The 22,221-nt window shown below is 46.7% G+C and overlaps 1 protein-coding gene across 2 annotated transcripts in view; it reads right to left on the reverse strand.

Annotated features, from left to right (window-relative positions):
• Window positions 1–22,221, reverse strand: part of stim1a (stromal interaction molecule 1a) — a 46,677-nt gene that overhangs the window by 18,677 nt on the left and 5,779 nt on the right. For both annotated transcript variants that reach the window (XM_064985277.1, XM_064985276.1), the window contains exons 3-7: window positions 21,603–21,733; window positions 16,693–16,807; window positions 14,121–14,229; window positions 13,900–14,015; window positions 7,156–7,333 (exon numbers count right to left, since the gene is read on the reverse strand). In XM_064985277.1, coding sequence (XP_064841349.1) covers window positions 7,156–7,333; window positions 13,900–14,015; window positions 14,121–14,229; window positions 16,693–16,807; window positions 21,603–21,733 — 649 coding nt within the window. The remainder of the gene's footprint in view (window positions 1–7,155; window positions 7,334–13,899; window positions 14,016–14,120; window positions 14,230–16,692; window positions 16,808–21,602; window positions 21,734–22,221) is intronic.

Genomic DNA, 22,221 nt, shown 5'->3' on the forward strand with positions numbered 1-22,221 from the left:
ACACACACTTCAGCGCAGACACACACACACACACACACACACTTCAGCGCAGACACACACACTTCAGCGCAGACACACACACTTCAGCGCAGACACACACACTTCAGCGCAGACACACACACTTCAGCGCAGACACACACACACACACACACAGACACACTTCAGCGCAGACACACACACACACAGACACACTTCAGCGCAGACACACACACACACACTTCAGCGCAGACACACACACACACACTTCAGCGCAGACACACACACACACTTCAGCACAGACACACACACACACACACACACTTCAGCGCAGACACACACACACACTTCAGTGCAGACACACACACACACTTCAGCGCAGACACACACACTTCAGCGCAGACACACACACACACTTCAGCACAGACACACACACACACACTTCAGCGCAGACACACACACACACACACTTCAGCGCAGACACACACACACACACACACACACACACACACTTCAGCGCAGACACACACACACACACTTCAGCGCAGACACACACACACACACACACACTTCAGCGCAGACACACACACACACTTCAGCGCAGACACACACACACACTTCAGCGCAGACACACACACTTCAGCGCAGACACACACACACACTTCAGCACAGACACACACACACACACTTCAGCGCAGACACACACACACACACTTCAGAGCAGACACACACACACACACTTCAGCGCAGACACACACACACTTCAGCGCAGACACACACACACACACACACTTCAGCGCAGACACACACGTCAGCGCAGACACACACACGTCAGCGCAGACACACACACGTCAGCGCAGACACACACACACACACACTTCAGCGCAGACACACACACACACACACACACACACACACACTTCAGCGCAGACTCATACACACACACACACTTCAGCGCAGACACACACACACTTCAGCGCAGACACACACACACTTCAGCGCAGACACACACACTCTTCAGCGCAGACACACACACACACTCTTCAGCGCAGACACACACACACACACACTTCAGCGCAGACACACACACACACACTTCAGCGCAGACACACACACACACACACTTCAGCGCAGACACACACACACACACACTTCAGCGCAGACACACACACACACACACTTCAGCGCAGACACACACACACACACTTCAGCGCAGACACACACACACACACTTCAGCGCAGACACACACACACACACACTTCAGCGCAGACACACACACACACACACACTTCAGCGCAGACAGACACACACACACACACACTTCAGCGCAGACACACACACACACACTCCAGCGCAGACACACACACACACACACTTCAGCGCAGACACACACACACACACACTTCAGCGCAGACACACACACACACACACACTCTTCAGCGCAGACACACACACACACACTTCAGCGCAGACACACACACTTCAGCGCAGACACACACACACACACACTTCAGCGCAGACAGACACACACACACTTCAGCGCAGACAGACACACTTCAGCGCAGACACACACACACACACTTCAGCGCAGACACACACACACACACTTCAGCGCAGACACACACACACACACTTCAGCGCAGACACACACACGTCAGCGCAGACACACACACGTCAGCGCAGACACACACACGTCAGCGCAGACACACACACGTCAGCGCAGACACACACACACACACACGTCAGCGCAGACACACACACACACACTTCAGCGCAGACACACACACACACACTTCAGCGCAGACACACACACACACACTTCAGCGCAGACACACACACACACACACACACACTTCAGCGCAGACACACACACACACTTCAGCGCAGACACACACACACACACACACACTTCAGCGCAGACACACACACACACACACTTCAGCGCAGACACACACACACACACACACTTCAGCGCAGACACACACACACTTCAGCGCAGACACACACACTTCAGCGCAGACACACACACACACTTCAGCGCAGACACACACACACACTTCAGCGCAGACACACACACACACTTCAGCGCAGACACACACACACACACTTCAGCGCAGACACACACACACACTTCAGCGCAGACACACACACACACTTCAGCGCAGACACACACACACACACTTCAGCGCAGACACACACACACACTTCAGCGCAGACACACACACACACTTCAGCGCAGACACACACACACACACTTCAGCGCAGACACACACACACACACTTCAGCACAGACACACACACACACACACTTCAGCACAGACACACACACACACACTTCAGCGCAGACACACACACACTTCAGCGCAGACACACACACACACACACACTTCAGCGCAGACACACACACACACACACACACACTTCAGCGCAGACACACACACACTTCAGCGCAGACACACACACTTCAGCGCAGACACACACACACACACTTCAGCGCAGACACACACACACACACACACACACTCTTCAGCGCAGACACACACACACACACTTCAGCGCAGACACACACACTTCAGCGCAGACACACACACACACACACACACTTCAGCGCAGACAGACACACACACACTTCAGCGCAGACAGACAATCTTCAGCGCAGACACACACACACACACACACACGTCAGCGCAGACACACACACGTCAGCGCAGACACACACACACACACGTCAGCGCAGACACACACACACACACTTCAGCGCAGACACACACACACACACTTCAGCGCAGACACACACACACACTTCAGCGCAGACACACACACACACACTTCAGCGCAGACACACACACACTTCAGCGCAGACACACACACACACACTTCAGCGCAGACACACACACACACTTCAGCGCAGACACACACACACTTCAGCGCAGACACACACACACTTCAGCGCAGACACACACACACACACACTTCAGCGCAGACACACACACACACACACTTCAGCGCAGACACACACACACACACACGTCAGCGCAGACACACACACACACACGTCAGCGCAGACACACACACACTTCAGCGCAGACACACACACACTTCAGCGCAGACACACACACACACACCTTCAGCGCAGACACACACACACACACACACACACTTCAGCGCAGACACACACACACACTTCAGCGCAGACACACACACACACACACGTCAGCGCAGACACACACACACACACTTCAGCGCAGACACACACACACACACTTCAGCGCAGACACACACACACACACTTCAGCGCAGACACACACACACACACTTCAGCGCAGACACACACACACACACTTCAGCGCAGACACACACACACACACACTTCAGCGCAGACACACACACACACACACTTCAGCGCAGACACACACACACACACTTCAGCGCAGACACACACACACACACTTCAGCGCAGACACACACACACACACACTTCAGCGCAGACACACACACACACACTCAGCGCAGACACACACACACACACTTCAGCGCAGACACACACACACTTCAGCGCAGACACACACACACACACACACTTCAGCGCAGACACACACACACACACTTCAGCGCAGACACACACACACACACACTTCAGCGCAGACACACACACACACACACTTCAGCGCAGACACACACACACACACACTTCAGCGCAGACACACACACACACACACACTTCAGCGCAGACACACACACACACACACACACTTCAGCGCAGACACACACACACACACACACTTCAGCGCAGACACACACACACACACACACACACTTCAGCGCAGACACACACACACACACACTTCAGCGCAGACACACACACACACACACACACACACACACACTTCAGCGCAGACACACACACACACACACACTTCAGCGCAGACACACACACACACACACACTTCAGCGCAGACACACACACACTTCAGCGCAGACACACACACACACACACACACACACTTCAGCAGACATCTGTCCACATAGGAGTGAGTAAGTGGATGTGACATGGAAAGCGTGTGAAGAGATAACAACACCAGCTGGTGCCAGGTGTCAAAAGGCACCCAGAGTAAAAACAAGGTGAAATAGGCCTACCGCTCCACGGACAGCCCCCTCCCTCCCTTCCTACATCCGTCCCACAGCAGTTAAAACGGAAGGCTGAGGCTCGTGGCCAGGCGACTTGATCCGGCCACGGGATCTCCCTTGAAGGCCTGGCCAGACAGCAGCTGGCAGCAGGAACGGCTAAAGAGAGGAGATGACCCCTCTCCCCAGCTCCCCGGGAGAGCACAGGAGACATTGCCAGCCTGTCGACCCAGTCACACGGAGTCACCCCGTCTTGCATGTTCTCTTCCTTCCCCTGCTTCCATTACAGGGTTCACATAGGAGACATGTTGGCCTGTCCACCCACTCAGTCAGTCTGTATGCTCCCATTCACTGTTACAGTAACAAGAGTTTAACAGAGTTTAACAGGAGGGCACCAGGCATCTCAATGTCAATGCTTTGGTTTGCTGTGGTACAACTGTAGACGGAAGTCCATAACCAAGGTCACAAACTACAAAACAGCAACAATACAAAAACTGCATTAATTAGGGCCGATTTCAAGTTTTCATAAATCGGAAACCGGTATTTTTGGGCGCCGATTTATTTATTTATTTATTTTATTTTTATATAAATACCTTTATTTAACTAGTCCAACGCAATAACGACCTGCCTCTCTCATTGCACTCCACAAGGAGACTGCCTGTTACGTGAGTGCAGTAAGCCAAGGTAGGTTGCTAGCTAGCATTAAACTTATCTTTTAAAAAACATTCATAATCACTAGTGAACTACACATGGTTGATATTACTAGATATTATCTAGCGTGTCCTGTGTTGCATATAATCTGAGCATAGGAGCATACAAGTATCTAAATGAGCAGTGGTAGGCAGAAGCAGGCACGTAAACATTCATTCAAACAGCACTTTCGTGCATTTTACCAGCAGCTCTCACTGAGCTCGAGCTGTTTTGCAAGGAGGAATGGGAAAAAAATTCAGTCTCTCGATGTGAAAAACTGATAGAGACATACCCCAAGCGACTTAGAGCTGTAATCGCAGCAAAAGGTGGTGCTACAAAGTATTAACTTAAGGGGGCTGAATAAGTTTTATATACACACAGACAAAATGTCAGAGATGTTTTACTATCAGAGGGAGGGCATTACTAACCCCTGTTCCCTACTGACAGGATGTGATATACAACGTTTCTGTCTGGGGAGAGAGGGACGTCAAGAGGCATAACATGACTCTGTTCCAGGCTGCTCTCAGCTCTTGCTAGCAAGGCTATGGAACACACACAGCACACTCATGCAGAATCAATGACCTGGTAGCAAGTACATCAGATGGCTAGGTTGGTGGATCAGTAGACCTATATCACAGGAGGTTGGCTGGTGGACAAGCTTGTGGCAATGGCTGGAGTGGAATAAGTAGAATGGTATCAAACATGGTTTCCAGGTGTTTGATGCCATTCCATTAGCTCAGTTCTGGACATTATTATCAGCTGTTCTCCAGTCAGCAGCCTCCTGTGGTCTACGTCAAGTACGAGTCATCGATGAACAGGAGGATGTGAAAACAATCCATCTCCATCCTGTCATCAGAAAGCATGTATATAGTCAGTGCTCATGGCAGAAATTACAAGGCAAGAAACTAGTGTTCTACAAATGTTCATACCGTTTCTGTCCCATCCCGGGATACGGCGTTACCAGAAGTGCATACAAGAGGCACTATTTAAAATTTATATTACAAATAAGAAACAGTGACACACAATTATTTAGGCAACAGAGATCTTGATCCTGGAGGGGATTGAATCTCTGCTGTAAACAAGAAGCTTGATCTTGACAGCTAGAAAGTTAGCAAACCAAATGCATAGCTGAAGCTGGATATAATTTGACATATCTGAGATTTCTTATAGTTATACTTAACTTCTTGTTATAACCAGTGGCGCAGAAGTTTTTGTTTTTTTTAAAGGTATTGAAAATCAAGCCATCTGGATTTCTAAAATATCGTGGTTTACGGTTTATCACCCAAGCCTAGACTGCAGCATACAAAAGGGGAGGACAGCCAGGCAGTCTGTCTGCCAGGGGAAAGCGCTTGAGCCTCCTGGCAAAGGGGAAAGAGCTTCACCTTCCTGGCTTGTCCCCATGCCCTGGAATGGAGAATGACCCTGTTGGTCTCTATTCAACAGCCACACTACACCATGCTGCAAGACATACTTTCCGCTCCCCTGTCACGATACAGAAACACCCCACCAAAGCAGCTGTGCGGGGTACTATAATACTAGTGACCAGGACAGAAGCCAGAGAGAGAGGGCCACGGAAGGAGAGTTTAGGTAAACTTCCACTAGATCCCAAATGGGAGAAAACAGACTTCAGTTTCTCTCTCCGAGTCAAACCACAAGCATATGCTAGCTCAGATTTCAAAAGGCGTTTCTCTCCCCGAGTCAAACCACAAGCATATGCTAGCTCAGATTTCAAAAGGTGTTTGCGGAATAATCATAAAGAAAAATCATTTCCATTGACAGGTGACACGTTCCCCTTGTTATCAGCTGTAAGGCTTAGTTCAGAGGATGTTCATTGCTGTTCCATAGAGATCACTTCCACTCTGTGCGGACAGGATCTTTTGTCCTCACGTAATGACTGCACTAAAAGTTTTGACCCAAGGAAGAGTAGCCGTTAAATTGGGGATCCTAATAAATATTACATCTATAGAATGAGGAACTCAACTGATGGTCTCAGAACAGTTAAACCTACACCTTCTGTTTCCGTTGGATTATGGATTGGCCTTTCAACATGACAAACTTGAAAAAGCTGCTAATTCTTGACTAAATGGACACTGACTGTCCCCAAATTCCCACCACAACATCAAGCCACCACGACATCAAGTAGGAGACGTTTTATGAGAACAGCAAACCAATGATTAATCTGCTAATGAAGCAGGCCTAAGAGAGAACCTAGATCAGTACCAAAAACAACATAGCATGGAACACCAGCAGATAAATGAGGCTCCATTAGAATTCTAGAATGACATAATTCAGTCACTACTTCTATGGGCTTACATTGGCCTACTTCCTTCTGCTACAGTGGCTGAAGTGAAAGACAAACTCACTTCTTCTGTAGATCATGCAGGCTCTGCTCAGCCCTCTGTAGTCCATCCAGGTCCGTCATCATCTTCTTCATGTGGTCCTTGGAGTAACGGTTCTGGATGTAGGCGAACCAGCAGCCTCCAATGCCGATCACTATGGACACCACCAGCATGAAGTCCTTCAGGTGGTTATGTCTATTCACTGGGGAGAGAGAAAAGTGTTCGGTTAAATGGATACTTCAGGATTTTGGCAAAGAAGCCCTTGATTTACTTCCCCTAGCATTAGCGCAATGACTGGAAGTCTATGGTAACTGTTAGCATTGGCTCACGAAACTACCTCCAACTTCCTTCATACTGGATGCAGACAAACTCATGGAGACCATTTGATCTGACTCTGGTTAAGTAGATAAAGGGCTTCATTGCCTAAATGCATCCCTTTAAAGAAGAGCACACATTGTATGGAGGCAACGTTTTCAGATTCTCCCTTCATCCAGAGAACTCAATGGTGGTGAACTAATGATGTGAAAATGTGAAACTGAATGAATTCAAGTCATGATACTGTACTGTGGCGAGGTCTGTCCAATAGAAGTGTGTGATAGTAGTGTGTGTGGGGGGTGGTGGGGCACCAGGCCAAAATAACCAGATAAAAAGGCAGATTAACACACTATTTCAGTCTGCTAAAAGATGCTGAGGAACACGAAGACATGGGAGTTTACATTTACATAAGGCAACGAATCAAACCCCCAGCCCTGACAGCCACCGTCTCACCCTTCCTGTCCTCTGAGGGATTGACTCGGTCCGGGGTAGAGAGGTGTGAATGTCCTCTGTCTTAATGTTGCCATCCTAAGGAACCCAGAACAGCCCCATTCCTCAGTCACCGACAGCATGCCAGGAAGGCAGCAACTAACCCTCATGTAAAATTAGCCACAACGCCTTAGACACGATCCATCATCCTTAAAGCACAGAGAGACAAAGGATTACAATGCCCATTCTCCTAAAGCTGTGAGCCACCGTAGGGCCTGGAAAGGGATAAGATCTACGCAAACACAGCGCTTATTTCCTGGAGTGAGACAAAAGAGGACGTGGAGTGTCAGCTAAAGTCTGGGCCTGGCATCCCTCTCTATACAGGCTCAGAGGGAGTGCCAACTTACAAACAAGCCTTACACACTAAGCTCTCTGCTGGCTGTTACTGACATGGAACAAAGACCTCCCTCCGTCTCATAGAAAAACAACATCCCCCTGACACAAGGCTCCCTTTAATGTCACCGACATAGGGTAATGTTCTCATCATTAGGCAAGCAATATTTGCTTGCCCTCAGTCATGAATCAAGAGCTCTGTGTGGGCTCTTGTAGCCTTGCCTACACAATTCAGTACAAACACAGTTGGTCATTGACAGTGGAACTTGGCCGGATAGTGGTGAATGACAAGACTGGTGTCGGGCCAAAGATACAGCAACCAGGAAAACCATACGAGGGGGAACTTGCTGGGCTATACAGTTCTAGGGCAGGCGTCCCCAATTACAGTCAGCTGTGGGATTTGTTTCAGTGGATTATCGGAGGGCGGAACATAGTTATAAATCATTTGTACACTGTAAATGGACCGCAACAAACCCAAACAGATATGGTATTTGACAAAAACAGAATCATTTTAACGTTGACTACATTGGGATATCATCACATAAGCCTCTATTTAGGCGTGGGAATACTTGGGAACAGACTTCGTAAATTAAATATCACTTTGAGCTGATTTCATTTTGATTTTAAAGTTATGTCCAACAAACATTTGTTTGTTTTTTGATTTACTGAGAGAAATTGGAGGCAAAATAAAAATCATTTGTGGGAGAAAAAAAATCCCGCGGTTTGCCTATATGGGAACAATGCACTAGGGCTTCCTACAGTAGCAGTACAGCAGAGCTGTGTGTGTCTGTGATCTGACAGAGGAGAGATAGCAGGGTTCATAATATTATTAATGATCTAATATACACTACATGACCAAAAGTATGTGGACACCTGCTCGTCAAACATCTCATTCCAAAATCATGGGCATTAATATGGAGTTGGTCGCCACTTTTCTGTGAAGGCTTTCCACTATATGTTGGAATATCCATTCAGCCACAAGAGCAGTAGTGAGGTCCGGCACCGATGTTGGGCGATTAAGCCTGGCTCGCAGTCGGGGGTTCCAATTCATCCCAAAAGGTGGGGTTGAGGTCAGGGCTCTGTGCAGGCCAGTAAAGTTCTTCCACACCAATCTCAACAAACCATTTCTGTATGATCATCATTTTGTGCACAGGGGCACTTTCATGCTGAAACAGGACAGAGCCTTCCCCAAACTGTTGACACAAAGTTGGGAGCACAGAATTGTCTAGAATGTAATTGTATGCTGTAGCGTTAAGATTGCCCTTCACTGGAACTAAGGGTCGAATCCTGAACCATGAAAAACAGCACCAGACCATGACTCCCCATCCACCAAACTTGACTGTTAGCACTATGCATTCAGGCAGGTAGCGTTCTCCTGGCATCCGCCAAAAATGTAATGTAAGATATGTAAACATTATTAAAGTGGGAGGTTCTGGAGCGGGTACCTGAGACGGCGTTTTCCATCAACAACAAATGATGGAATATCTCGAATGTTGTCGCATCCCTCCAATAGAGTTCCAGACAATCTATGCCAAGGCACATTGAAGCTGTTCTGGTGGCTCATGGTGGCCCAACGCCCTATTAAGACACTGTTGGTGTTTCCTTTATTTTGGTAGTTACAGTGCCTTCAGAAAGTATTCAGACCCATTGACTTTTCCACATTTTGTTATGTTACAGCCTTATTCTAAAAAGGATTACATTTTATTTTTTCCTTCAACAATCTACACACAATACCCCATAGTGACAACACAAAAACAGGATTTTTGAAATATGACAATTACAATAATATTCAGACCCTTTACTCAGTACTTTACTCAGCACCTTTGGCAGAAATTAGCCTGGAGTCTTCTTGGGTGTGACACTACAAGCTTGGAACACCTGTATTTTGAATTTCTTCTTTGCAGATCCTCTCAAGCTGTCAGGTTGGCTGGGGAGCGTTGCTGCACAGCTATTTTCAGGTCTCTCCAGAGACGTTCGATCGGGTTCAAGTCCGGGCTCTGGCTGGACCACACAAGGACATTGAGAGACTTGTCTTGAAGCCACTCCTGTGTTGTCTTGGCTGTGTGCTTAGGGTTGTTGTCCTGTTGGAAGATGAACCTTTGCCCCTGTCTGAGGTCCTGAGCGATCTGGAGCATCAAGGATCACTTTGTACTTTCCTCTGTTTATCTTTCCCTCAATCCTGACTAGTCTTCCAGTCCCTGCCACTGAAAAGCATACCCAAAGCAATATGCTACCATCACCATGCTTCACCGTAGGGGTGGTGCCAGGTTTCCTCCAGACGTGACGCTTGGTTAAGGTCAAAGAGTTCAATCCTGGTTTCATCAGACCAGAGAATCTTGCTTCTCATGGTCTGAGAGACTTTAGGTGCTTTACGACAAACTCCAAGCGGGCTGTCATGAGACTTTACTGAGGAGTGGCTTCCATCTGGCCACTCTACCACAAAGGCCTGATTGGTGGAGTGCTGCAGAGATGGGAGAACCTTCCAGAAGGACTACCATCTCCACAGAGGAACTCCGGCGCTCTGTCAGAGTTACCATCGGGTTCTTGGTCAACTCCCTGACCAACACCCTTCTCCCCTGATTGCTCAGTTTGACCAGGCAGCCAACTCTAGGAACAGTCTTAGAAGTTCCAAACTTCTTCCATTTTAGAATGATGGAGGACACTGTGTTCTTAGGGACCTTCAATGCTGCAGACATCTTTTGGTACCCTTCCCCAGATCTGTGCTTCAACACAATCCTGTCTCGGAGCTCTATGGACAATTCCTTCAACCTCATGGCTTGGTTTTTGCTCTGAGGTGCAGTCAACTGTAGGACCTTATTGAGACAGGTGTGTGCCTTTCCAAATCATGTCCAATTAATTGAATTTACCACATGTGGACTCCAATCAAGTTGTAGAAACATTTCAATGATGATCAATGGAAACAGGATGCACCTGAGCTCAATTTCAAGTAGCATAGCAAAGGGTTTGAATACTTATTAGAATTTGATTTTACATTTTAATACATTTGCTAAAATGTATAAAAACCCGTTTTCACTTTGTCATTATAGGGTATTGTATGTAGATTGCGGAGGATTGTATTTATTTAATACATTTTAGAATAAGGCTGTACTGTAACAATGTGGAAAAAGTCAAGGGGACTGAATACTTTCCAAAGACACTGTGCATGTCGGTCTTTTCCTCCAACACATTCCATTAGCCTCTTATTTCTCTGAAAACAGGTTGTTGATTAGCAGGAATGTTGCCTAGAAAGTCCAAAGTGACATGTTTAACTGACCATTAGACTGGGAATGACTTGGCTCAAACCGGTCTTTAATTCTTCAGGTGAACACTCAGGTTGCATGTAATAAGTCGTAAACAGGGCTGGGTCCCCTTTGGTAAATGTGTCAGCCATTAAGACACGACAAAGAGTAATGTCCATTTCTGACGGGCCCTTTGTGAAAGCTGTCTTAAAATGCTGCTGCTGTGCAGACAGTCTGTCATGTCCAGACGACCCCCTCTCTTCCTCCAGCTGACACACTTCCCTAAACAAACACAATGACACATTCCAGACAGACTTCTAACTCACCCTTATCCTGATGCTGCTGCAACCTTCTTATAAAACAAGCCCAATTCTCCTTTATTTATCCCCCCCGTTCTCTAGTATGGAGAGCAGAGCAGACAGAACTTCAAGGCCAGAGGAAGCCCAAGGCGACATTAATATTCTGGTTTCCTTACATAACCTGATCACAGATTCTTGTTCTACAGCCAAAAATAAAAATTTCTTAGATTTTTCACAGACGTGAAAAGTGCCTGATGTGGTTTAAACATTGTTGTGGCTTAAACATTGTTGTGCACTTAAAAGAACACAATTTGATGCTCTATTTATAAAAAGTGTGATTTTGAGAGTGAGAACCACAAACGGAATTAGAATATTATAAGATTGTATAGAGCCACCACCACCACACTCTATACAATCTGTCTGTGGTGCAGCCCCAGAATGTGAGCCTTCAGGTTCTCCCTCTCTGGTACAATTCCCAGGAACCCCCTTGTCTGATGGTGACATTACATCAGCAGTTTCTCTCAAGCCCCAGCCCCACTGACAGGGTATGACCAACAGAATGCCATACATTTACAGAAGGAAAACCATGGGGAAAACAGGTGCATCTACAGGACCAACCACTGATACAGCAGGAGCCTCTGGGGACTAAAGATTCATGCTGCAACAGGCTGAAATATGTAACTGTGAGATACCCGTCAGGAACCTCGTCCTGTGTTTTTCCTGTTTAACCAGGCCCAGGGTTGCTGTGGGAATGACTGATCATGCTCCACATAAATACAACTGACATGTTCGATTTCCTATCAGATCCTTTAACTCCATAACTAGTAGGACTTAGTGCCAGGTTGGGACATGCACCTTGTTAACGCAAGTGTGCACCAGCAAGAGACCGTTGTTTGGTTAGCCATGTTCCTATTGCGCTCATGTGATTGCAGAATTTGCTAAACAAATGGCCACTGGATTGATGAAAATAATCATTCTGCCAGGTAGGCATTGGCTACTTTGTAGTTAACGTTTTATTGAGAAGGCTTCTGGGAAAGCCTTTCCATCTCTACTAGAAGGTTATCATTAGCATCATCACTAACTCCTACACTGTGTAGGCATACACGCGCATGTCACAGACAAAATGGGCATACCTGTGCTGTTTCAAAATGTTGCAGGAAAATACAAATCACCGATTCATTTTGTTAATATCTGATGAGGAACTTGGGAAAATGCAGGACTTTTCTAATAAGTTCCATACATTTAGTTGATTCCTACTACGTTCAGTACATTTAATAATTGTTCATTTAAATCTCTGTATTCCATGACTCCATTCGCAACACAGATTTTAGAGAGTTTGTGTGTTTGTCTCAGTGCGCCTGAGAGGTGTGATTTTATAGGGCCCTAGAGGTGTGGTGTGTTTGTCTCAGTGCGCCAGAGAGGTGTGTCTAGAATACAGAGTAGCTCAGCCTGAGCATCAACTCACCTCTTTTATAGTACTGCTCTCTCTGCTGAGGCTGGAACAGGCTGGCTTTTGGTATGGCACACAGAGCACCACAAATTATAGCCTTCCTAAAGAGGGCTTCACGTCCTTTACGTGAAAGCATGGTGGTTTCTGGCCTTAAAGTAGCCCCGGTGATACTCAGTTTGTTATTTATCAAAGGACATTGTAGCAGAATTGAAATGAGTCATACTGATTCACTGTATTCTGTGCTGCAGCAATAAGGCTGGCTTTTTGAGTTTTCTTGCTCTACCTTGTTATTTTGAGTATTACATTGTTATTGATTACCACATTGTTGGGTTTAGAGTTTGCAAGAAAGGCCTCTCACTGTATTTGAATGTGCATGTGACATTAAAACTAGAAACTTAATAAGAACGAGTATTTTCCAGCACTGCTGCTGCTTGAGACTAATGAACACAGTTTGGAGTTGTGGTTTTTTAACCAATTGTCTCCAGCTGGAGAGAAACAGAGCAGACACTATTCTTCCTCTTATCATTACATTCACAAACAGTTGCTTCAGAATGCAATAGAAATTATCCTTTATCGGTCTGGTTGAAAGAAACACACTAACACTAATAGGTCACGTAATAGTAAAAAATAATAATCCACTTACTGAGTGGGGCGCCGAACAGCACAGTGTCCAAGGCCTTGAGCTGCAGCTTCTGAACATGGCTTCGATCCAGCATTTTCAGAATGGACACCGTCAGAGTGGCATTCTTCACAGCCAGCCTGAGGGAACAGACAGATTGAGAATATCCAGTGCAGTCACAGTAACATTGAGGAAGAGAGCGAGAATAGGACGGTTAGTATGAAGGATGCTATGGATTCATTTACCTGGGCATGACAGTGCCGTTGAAGTGCATCTTGCGGAAGGCGTCCACATACTGCGGCAGCTCCACGTAGATGAGCCAATTCTCCACATCGTCCACTGTCCAGTTGCACACTGCAATACAAAAACATGATATTACCTCTCTGACTGTTTCAGATGAGCCTCAGTAATCTCCATCACTGGTTGTACGCCAACTTTGAGCCAATGCCGACCCACACACAGAGAACATCTGTGATTCTGCTTTATATATCTTAGGAGTGTCGCCGTGAGACGAGTGTAGCCAAAAATCCCTTAGAGGAATCCTCTATCATAACACACTGTTAAATGTAGCTACACACGTTAGCCATCTCTTAATAAAAGACAGGGTTGGGGAAACAGGACTGGCAGGGAGTCAGCAGCAGTGTGGTGTGGGCACAGGCTGCCTAGTCGACTGGGTGGGTTAATGTGCTGCTGGGTGGATTAATGTGCTGCTGCCTAGCTAGCTAGCTGGTTGGGTTTATTAAAGATTTATTCTATACACCGTTTGACATGTTTCTACGGACTGTAACGGATCTAGTGATCGCATGTCATGAATTTGGATTACCGGGCTAAACGCAAGTACAAAAAGGAGGTATTTGGACATAAATGGACTTAATCTAACAAAAACATTTATTGTGGAACTGGGATTCCTGGGAGTGCATTTTGATGATCATCAAAGTTAAGTGAATATTTATAATGCTATTTTTATATGATTATTGCATGGTGTGCTTTTTCGGTAAAGCTTTTTGGAAATCTGACACAGCGGTTGCAATAAGGAGAAGTGCATCTATAATTCCATGCATAATAGTTGTATCTTTCAGCAATGTTTATTATGAGCATTTCTGTTAATTGATGTGGCTCTCTGCAAAAATCACTGGATGTTTTGGAACTACTGAACATAATGTGCTAATGTATACTGACATTTTTTTATATAAATATGAACTTTATCAAACATACATGTATTGTGTAACATGAAGTCCTATGAGTGTCATCTGATGATCTTCATCAAAGGTTAGTGATTAATTTTCTCTCCATTTCTGCTTTTTGTGACTCCTCTCTTTGGCTGGAAAAATGCTATATTTTTCTGTGACTAGGTGCAGACCTAACAATTTTTGTGCTTTCGTCGTAAAGCCTTTTTGAAAATCGGACACTGTGGTGGGATTGACAAGAAGTAGATCATTAAAATGGTGTAAAATACTTGTATGTTTGGGGAATTTTAATTATGGGTTTTCTGTTTTGAATTTGGCGCCCTGCACTTTCACTGGCTGTCATATCGATCCCTTCAGCAGGATCTCAGCCCAAAGAGGTTTTAATGTGTTTCTGCCTAGCTAGCTGGGTGGGTTAAAGTGGTGCTGCCTAGCTAGCTATCTGGGTGGGTTAATATGTGTTGCTGCCTAGCTAGCTATCTGGGTGGGTTAAAGTGGTGCTGCCTAGCTAGCTATCTGGGTGGGTTAATGTGTTGCTGCCTAGCTAGCTATCTGGGTGGGTTAATGTGTTGCTGCCTAGCTAGCTATCTGGGTGGGTTAATATGTGTTGCTGCCTAGCTAGCTGGGTGGATTAATGTGTTGCTGCCTAGCTAGCTGGGTGGATTAATGTGTTGCTGCCTAGCTAGCTGGGTGGATTAATGTGCTGCTGCCTAGCTAGCTGGGTGGATTAATGTGCTGCTGCCTAGCTAGCTGGGTGGATTAATGTGCTGCTGCCTAGCTAGCTAGCTGGGTTAATGTGCTACTGCATGCTGCTGGCCTGAGCACAGAGTTTTCTGGCTCCCAACCTCCGCTCTGAGCCCCGACAGGAAGCTGCAATGCAGAGAGACTGAGACACAACCAAAAAGGGGATGGGGGGGTGAAAGAGATTTGGAGAAACAGGGGAAAGAGCAGCGAGGTAGGGAGAGGGAAGGGTTGAAGGAGATTAAGAGAGCGGGAGGAAGGAGAGGTGAGGGACAAAGAGAAGAGAAAAAGAGGAGAATGTAGATGTGAAAAGCCATGAACGGTATATGATAAACGTGACAGAGTACTGCCAGCAGGACAAGGAGGCGTAGGTGGTACGTCAGTGTGGATGGTTGCTATCTGTGTGTGTATGTTATGATGACAGGGCCACTGATCACCCTCTGCCAGGATGCTTGAGCTGCTAAGTGGGCTGCACTTTACTTGACAATACTGACATACCAGCTAATACGTTTGACTGCTGTAGCTGGGATGGTTGGGCAGCAAGAACTCTCCCTTACCTACAGTCACCACACAAAACATCAAGCATTCAATCTAATTACTGAAGATAAAAATGTAAATACAGTGCAGTACTCTAAAACAGACAAAGCACAGGGAGTCTAGCTAACACGGTGTCAGTCAGCAGTGAGACATCAAACAAGGTGGGCTGGACCGGCTGAGCTCTGAGAAGAGAACACAGTGTGCCGAATGAGATTCATCGTCTGAGACTCTCATATGCAAACGGATGCACTGAGTCGGGCAGCATGCCTGGAGGGGAGGCTTGTTTGTGCTGCTAGCCTGAAAAGAGCAGAGAGAGTGGGGGGCTGAGGCAACACTACGGTGTTAGTTCCAGCACCTTCAGAACCCTTCCAAGTATTCCACAGGTCTTCCACACTGATGAACTGGTCGTCTCCGTGGAAACTGTTGTGCTTGGCTTTGGGATCGTGGTAGTTCAGGTCCTCCCTTAGGAACTGGAGATCACATAGGGGGGAGAGAAGAGAAGAGAGGTGTCAATCAAATCAGCCAGAAGGATTATGTGGCCTGTCACTTATAGGATGATGTCAGAGCAGAGGGATCAAACCTTTTCATCCAGGCTGAGGTAGACTTAGGAGACTGCAAAATGTTAGCTTGCTCAGAGATTAACCAACAGAGAAGCTAGCCTTGTGCGTCCCTGTGCCTGCAGTGTGCATCCGGCCTTGTAACATTATCACAGAATTCATGACAAGCAGTGGAGGAGGATGTGTGGAACAGCCAGGAACCCCATGCTTTACTCACACTGTGAGAAGGGGCTAGAAAACACATGGCCTTTTATGACAATGTCAATTAAGATTGAGACATTGTCTTAATAGGTGAATGTCAATAAAGATCTATAGGTTTGAGCATGCACATGTCATTTTCCACTGAAGCTTTACTGGCCTGAAAACCTGTGATTAAAGTACAAACCTATAACTCCATTGCTGACAGATGTGGACGCATCATTTGATGAGGAGGAACACAAAACAGGAAATCAGGTGTTCCTCTTTCTACTCTAAACACTCACCCAATATTCCAATGTAATGAGCCTACTGTAAGTAATACCGGACACATTGAATGTCTCCAGTTCTCTTGAGCAACAGCATAGCAGTGCAGCGACGGGGCTTCGCTGACATTATGCTTCATCCATCTCTAGCCAGCCCCCGTGCTGTTATCATACCGTTTCTTTGACAATGTAGCCAAATAGCTGATGTTTTAAACATCCTAGTATGGTGTGTCCAACATGTGTTTTTTTAGTTGCGTCATGATGTTACAATTATCTTATCTTGTTTTGTTTTTACTGTAGTTCTGTCCTTGAGCTGTTCTTGTCTATTAATGTTCTGTATTATGTCATGTGTGGACCCTGCTTTCGCAACAGCTAATAGAGATCCTAATAAAATACCAAAACATGATCATAAAAACCTATTATTTCTTTAAGAAGTGCCCAGGCATCAGAGCTGCTTTGGTCCGAACGCTCCACGTGTTTTGTTCAGCCTTCCAGTGTTGGCTCTGAGCCAGTACTGGTAACAGAGATATGTGCTTAATTCACAGGCTGGCTGCTTCAGGGATCATCAACCAGAGCCAGTGTCTACTTCTCTAAAACTGCTCAGCCCCTGCAGAAGAAGCTGCAGAGGGAGAGACCTCTGGCTGCCGTACCGGCTTCTCCCAGCCTGCCCTACTACTGGTTGCAGTGCAAGAGAGAAGCCTGCTACGGGACGGTAGAGGAGGGCAGGCCACATTGGTCTCATTTTAGCAGCTCTGACTGCAGACATTTTCTTCAATGTTTTTTTGATCAACCTTTATTTAACTAGGCAAGTCAGTTAAGAACATATTCTTATTTACAATGACGACCTACACCGTCAAACCTGGATAGAGCTGAGCCAATTGTGCGCAACCCTATGGGACTCCAAATCAAATCAAATTTTATTTGTCACATACACATGGTTAGCAGATGTTAATGTGAGTGTAGCGAAATGCTTGTGCTTCTAGTTCCAACAATGCAGTAATAACCAACAAGTAATCTAACTAACAATTCCTAAACTACTGTCTTATACACAGTGTAAGGGGATAAAGAATATGTACATAAGGATATATGAATGAGTGATGGTACAGAGCAGCATAGGCAAGATACAGTAGATGGTATCGAGTACAGTATATACATATGAAATGAGTATGTAAACAAAGTGGCATAGTTAAAGTGGCTAGTGATACATGTATTACATAAGGATGCAGTCGATGATATAGAGTACAGTATATACGTATGCATATGAGATGAACAATGTAGGGTAAGTAACATTATATAAGGTAGCATTGTTTAAAGTGGCTAGTGATATATTTACATCATTTCCCATCACTTCCCATTATTAAAGTGGCTGGAGTTGAGTCAGTGTCAGTGTGTTGGCAGCAGCCACTCAATGTTAGTGGTGGCTGTTTAACAGTCTGATGGCCTTGAGATAGAAGCTGTTTTTCAGTCTCTCGGTCCCAGCTTTGATGCACCTGTACTGACCTCGCCTTCTGGATGATAGCGGGGTGAACAGGCAGTGGCTCGGGTGGTTGATGTCCTTGATGATCTTTATGGCCTTCCTGTAACATCGGGTGGTGTAGGTGTCCTGGAGGGCAGGTAGTTTGCCCCCGGTGAAGCGTTGTGCAGACCTCACTACCCTCTGGAGAGCCTTACGGTTGAGGGCGGAGCAGTTGCCGTACCAGGCGGTGATACAGCCCGCCAGGATGCTCTCGATTGTGCATCTGTAGAAGTTTGTGAGTGCTTTTGGTGACAAGCCAAATTTTTTCAGCCTCCTGAGGTTGAAGAGGCGCTGCTGCGCCTTCTTCACGATGCTGTCTGTGTGAGTGGACCAATTCAGTTTGTCTGTGATGTGTATGCCGAGGAACTTATAACTTGCTACTCTCTCCACTACTGTTCCATCGATGTGGATAGGGGGGTGTTCCCTCTGCTGTTTCCTGAAGTCTACAATCATCTCCTTAGTTTTGTTGACGTTGAGTGTGAGGTTATTTTCCTGACACCACACTCCGAGGGCCCTCACCTCCTCCCTGTAGGCCGTCTCGTCGTTGTTGGTAATCAAGCCTACCACTGTTGTGTCGTCCGCAAACTTGATGATTGAGTTGGAGGCGTGCGTGGCCACACAGTCGTGGGTGAACAGGGAGTACAGGAGAGGGCTCAGAACGCACCCTTGTGGGGCCCCAGTGTTGAGGATCAGCGGGGAGGAGATGTTGTTACCTACCCTCACCACCTGGGGGCGGCCCGTCAGGAAGTCCAGTACCCAGTTGCACAGGGCGGGGTCGAGACCCAGGGTCTCGAGCTTGATGACGAGCTTGGAGGGTACTATGGTGTTGAATGCCGAGCTGTAGTCGATGAAGAGCATTCTCACATAGGTATTCCTCTTGTCCAGATGGGTTAGGGCAGTGTGCAGTGTGGTTGAGATTGCATCGTCTGTGGACCTATTTGAGCGGTAAGCAAATTGGAGTGGGTCTAGGGTGTCAGGTAGGGTGGAGGTGATATGGTCCTTGACTAGTCTCTCAAAGCACTTCATGATGACGGAAGTGAGTGCTACGGGGCGGTAGTCGTTTAGTTCAGTTACCTTAGCTTTCTTGGGAACAGGAACAATGGTGGCCCTCTTGAAGCATGTGGGAACAGCAGACTGGTATAGGGATTGATTGAATATGTCCGTAAACACACCTGCCAGCTGGTCTGCGCATGCTCTGAGGGCGCGGCTGGGGATGCCGTCTGGTCCTGCAGCCTTGCGAGGGTTAACACGTTTAAATGTTTTACTCACCTCGGCTGCAGTGAAGGAGAGACCGCATTTTTCCGTTGCAGGCAGTGTCAGTGGCACTGTATTGACCTCAAAGCGGGCAAAAAAGTTATTTAGTCTCCCTGGGAGCAAGACATCCTGGTCCGTGACTGGGCTGGGTTTCTTCCTGTAGTCCGTGATTGACTGTAGACCCTGCCACATGCCTCGTGTCTGAGCCGTTGAATTGGGATTCTACTTTGTCTCTGTACTGACGCTTAGCTTGTTTGATAGCCTTACGGAGGGAATAGCTGCATTGTTTGTATTCAGTCATGTTACCAGACACCTTGCCCTGATTGAAAGCAGTGGTTCGCGCTTTCAGTTTCACGCGAATGCTGCCATCAATCCAAGGTTTCTGGTTAGGGAATGTTTTAATCGTTGCTATGGGAACGACATCTTCAACGCACGTTCTAATGAACTCGCACACCGAATCAGCGTATTCGTCAATGTTGTTATTTGGCGCAATACGAAACATGTCCCAGTCCACGTGATGGAAGCAGTCTTGGAGTGTGGAGTCAGCTTGGTCGGACCAGCGTTGGACAGACCTCAGCGTGGGAGCTTCTTTTTTTAGCTTTTGTCTGTAGGCAGGTATCAGCAAAATGGAGTCGTGGTCAGCTTTTCCGAAAGGGGGCGGGGCAGGGCCTTATATGCGTCGCGGAAGTTAGAGTAACAGTGATCCAAGGTTTTTCCACCCCTGGTTGCGCAATCGATATGCTGATAAAATTTAGGGAGTCTTGTTTTCAGATTAGCCTTGTTAAAATCCCCAACAACGATGAATGCAGCCTCCGGATAAATGGTTTCCAGTTTGCAAAGAGTTAAATAAAGTTCGTTCAGAGCCATCGATGTGTCTGCTTGGGGGGGATATATACGGCTGTGATTATAATCGAAGAGAATTCTCTTGGTAGATAATGCGGTCTACATTTGATTGTGAGGAATTCTAAATCAGGTGAACAGAAGGATTTGAGTTCCTGTATGTTTCTTTCATCGCACAGTCTCCCAATCACGGCCGGTTGTGACACAGCCTGGATTCGAACCAGGGTGTCTGTAGTGACACCTCTAGAACTGAGATGCAGTGCCTTAGACCGCTCCGCCTCTTGGGAGCCCAATGCCTGGCCAGGAAGAGCACAAATCCACCACTTACTTCAATAGCAAAATAAAGGCCATTACCAGGCAGCCATTAACTAATCTCATTATCTTGGGAAGGAGTCCCTGCTGGTGGATGACAGGGGATTAGAGTTGCTCACCCTGTCAGTCTGACACATCACATTGAGAAGGGAACCTGGTAGTATTACTCACCCTGTCAGTCTGACACATCACATTGAGAAGGGAACCTGGTAGTATTACTCACCCTGTCAGTCTGACATCACATTGAGAAGGGAACCTGGTAGTATTACTCACCCTGTCAGTCTGACACATCACATTGAGAAGGGAACCTGGTAATATTACTCACCCCGTCCGTCTCTGACACGTCCACATTGCCATTAGCATCATCATCCATCTGCTTGTGGATACTGCGGATCGCCTCGAAACTGAGGATGCTATTCTCATCGTGGCACCGAGGCTCGTCGATGCGACAGAGTTCTGAGGGAGAAAAGACAAGTTCAACCTGAGTCAGAGCTCGGACTGACGTTTGACAGCAGTTGTACAGGGCTCCCAACAACACCTGATATTTTCTCAATCATAGTAGGCTTGGGCGGTAACCAGTTTGGGGTGCCCTAAAACTATGCCACTGCTTATAAAAACTGTAAGTTTACTATCCAAGATGTGCCAAATGAATTATCTCCAACTCAGGGCTCCAGCTATGCATTTGGTTTGCTGGTTTGCTAACTTGCTAGCTAAGCCCTAGCGTTCAAATCAAGCTTCTTGGTTACAGCAGAGACGATCAAGATCCCTGCTGCCTAAATTGTGTGCGTCAAAACAAAAATACATAGTTATTTTGGGGGGGGGGATAAGCAGTGCCCCATGTGTACTGCCGGTAATGCCGGTAATACCGTTTCCCCAGGATGGTACGGGAACGGTTTGAAGATATGAACATCTGGATAGAGCCCAACCCTACATCATACAGAAGG

The sequence above is a fragment of the Oncorhynchus masou genome, chromosome 13, assembly GCF_036934945.1.
Source record: "Oncorhynchus masou masou isolate Uvic2021 chromosome 13, UVic_Omas_1.1, whole genome shotgun sequence".
NCBI classification, from domain to species: Eukaryota; Metazoa; Chordata; class Actinopteri; order Salmoniformes; family Salmonidae; genus Oncorhynchus; species Oncorhynchus masou.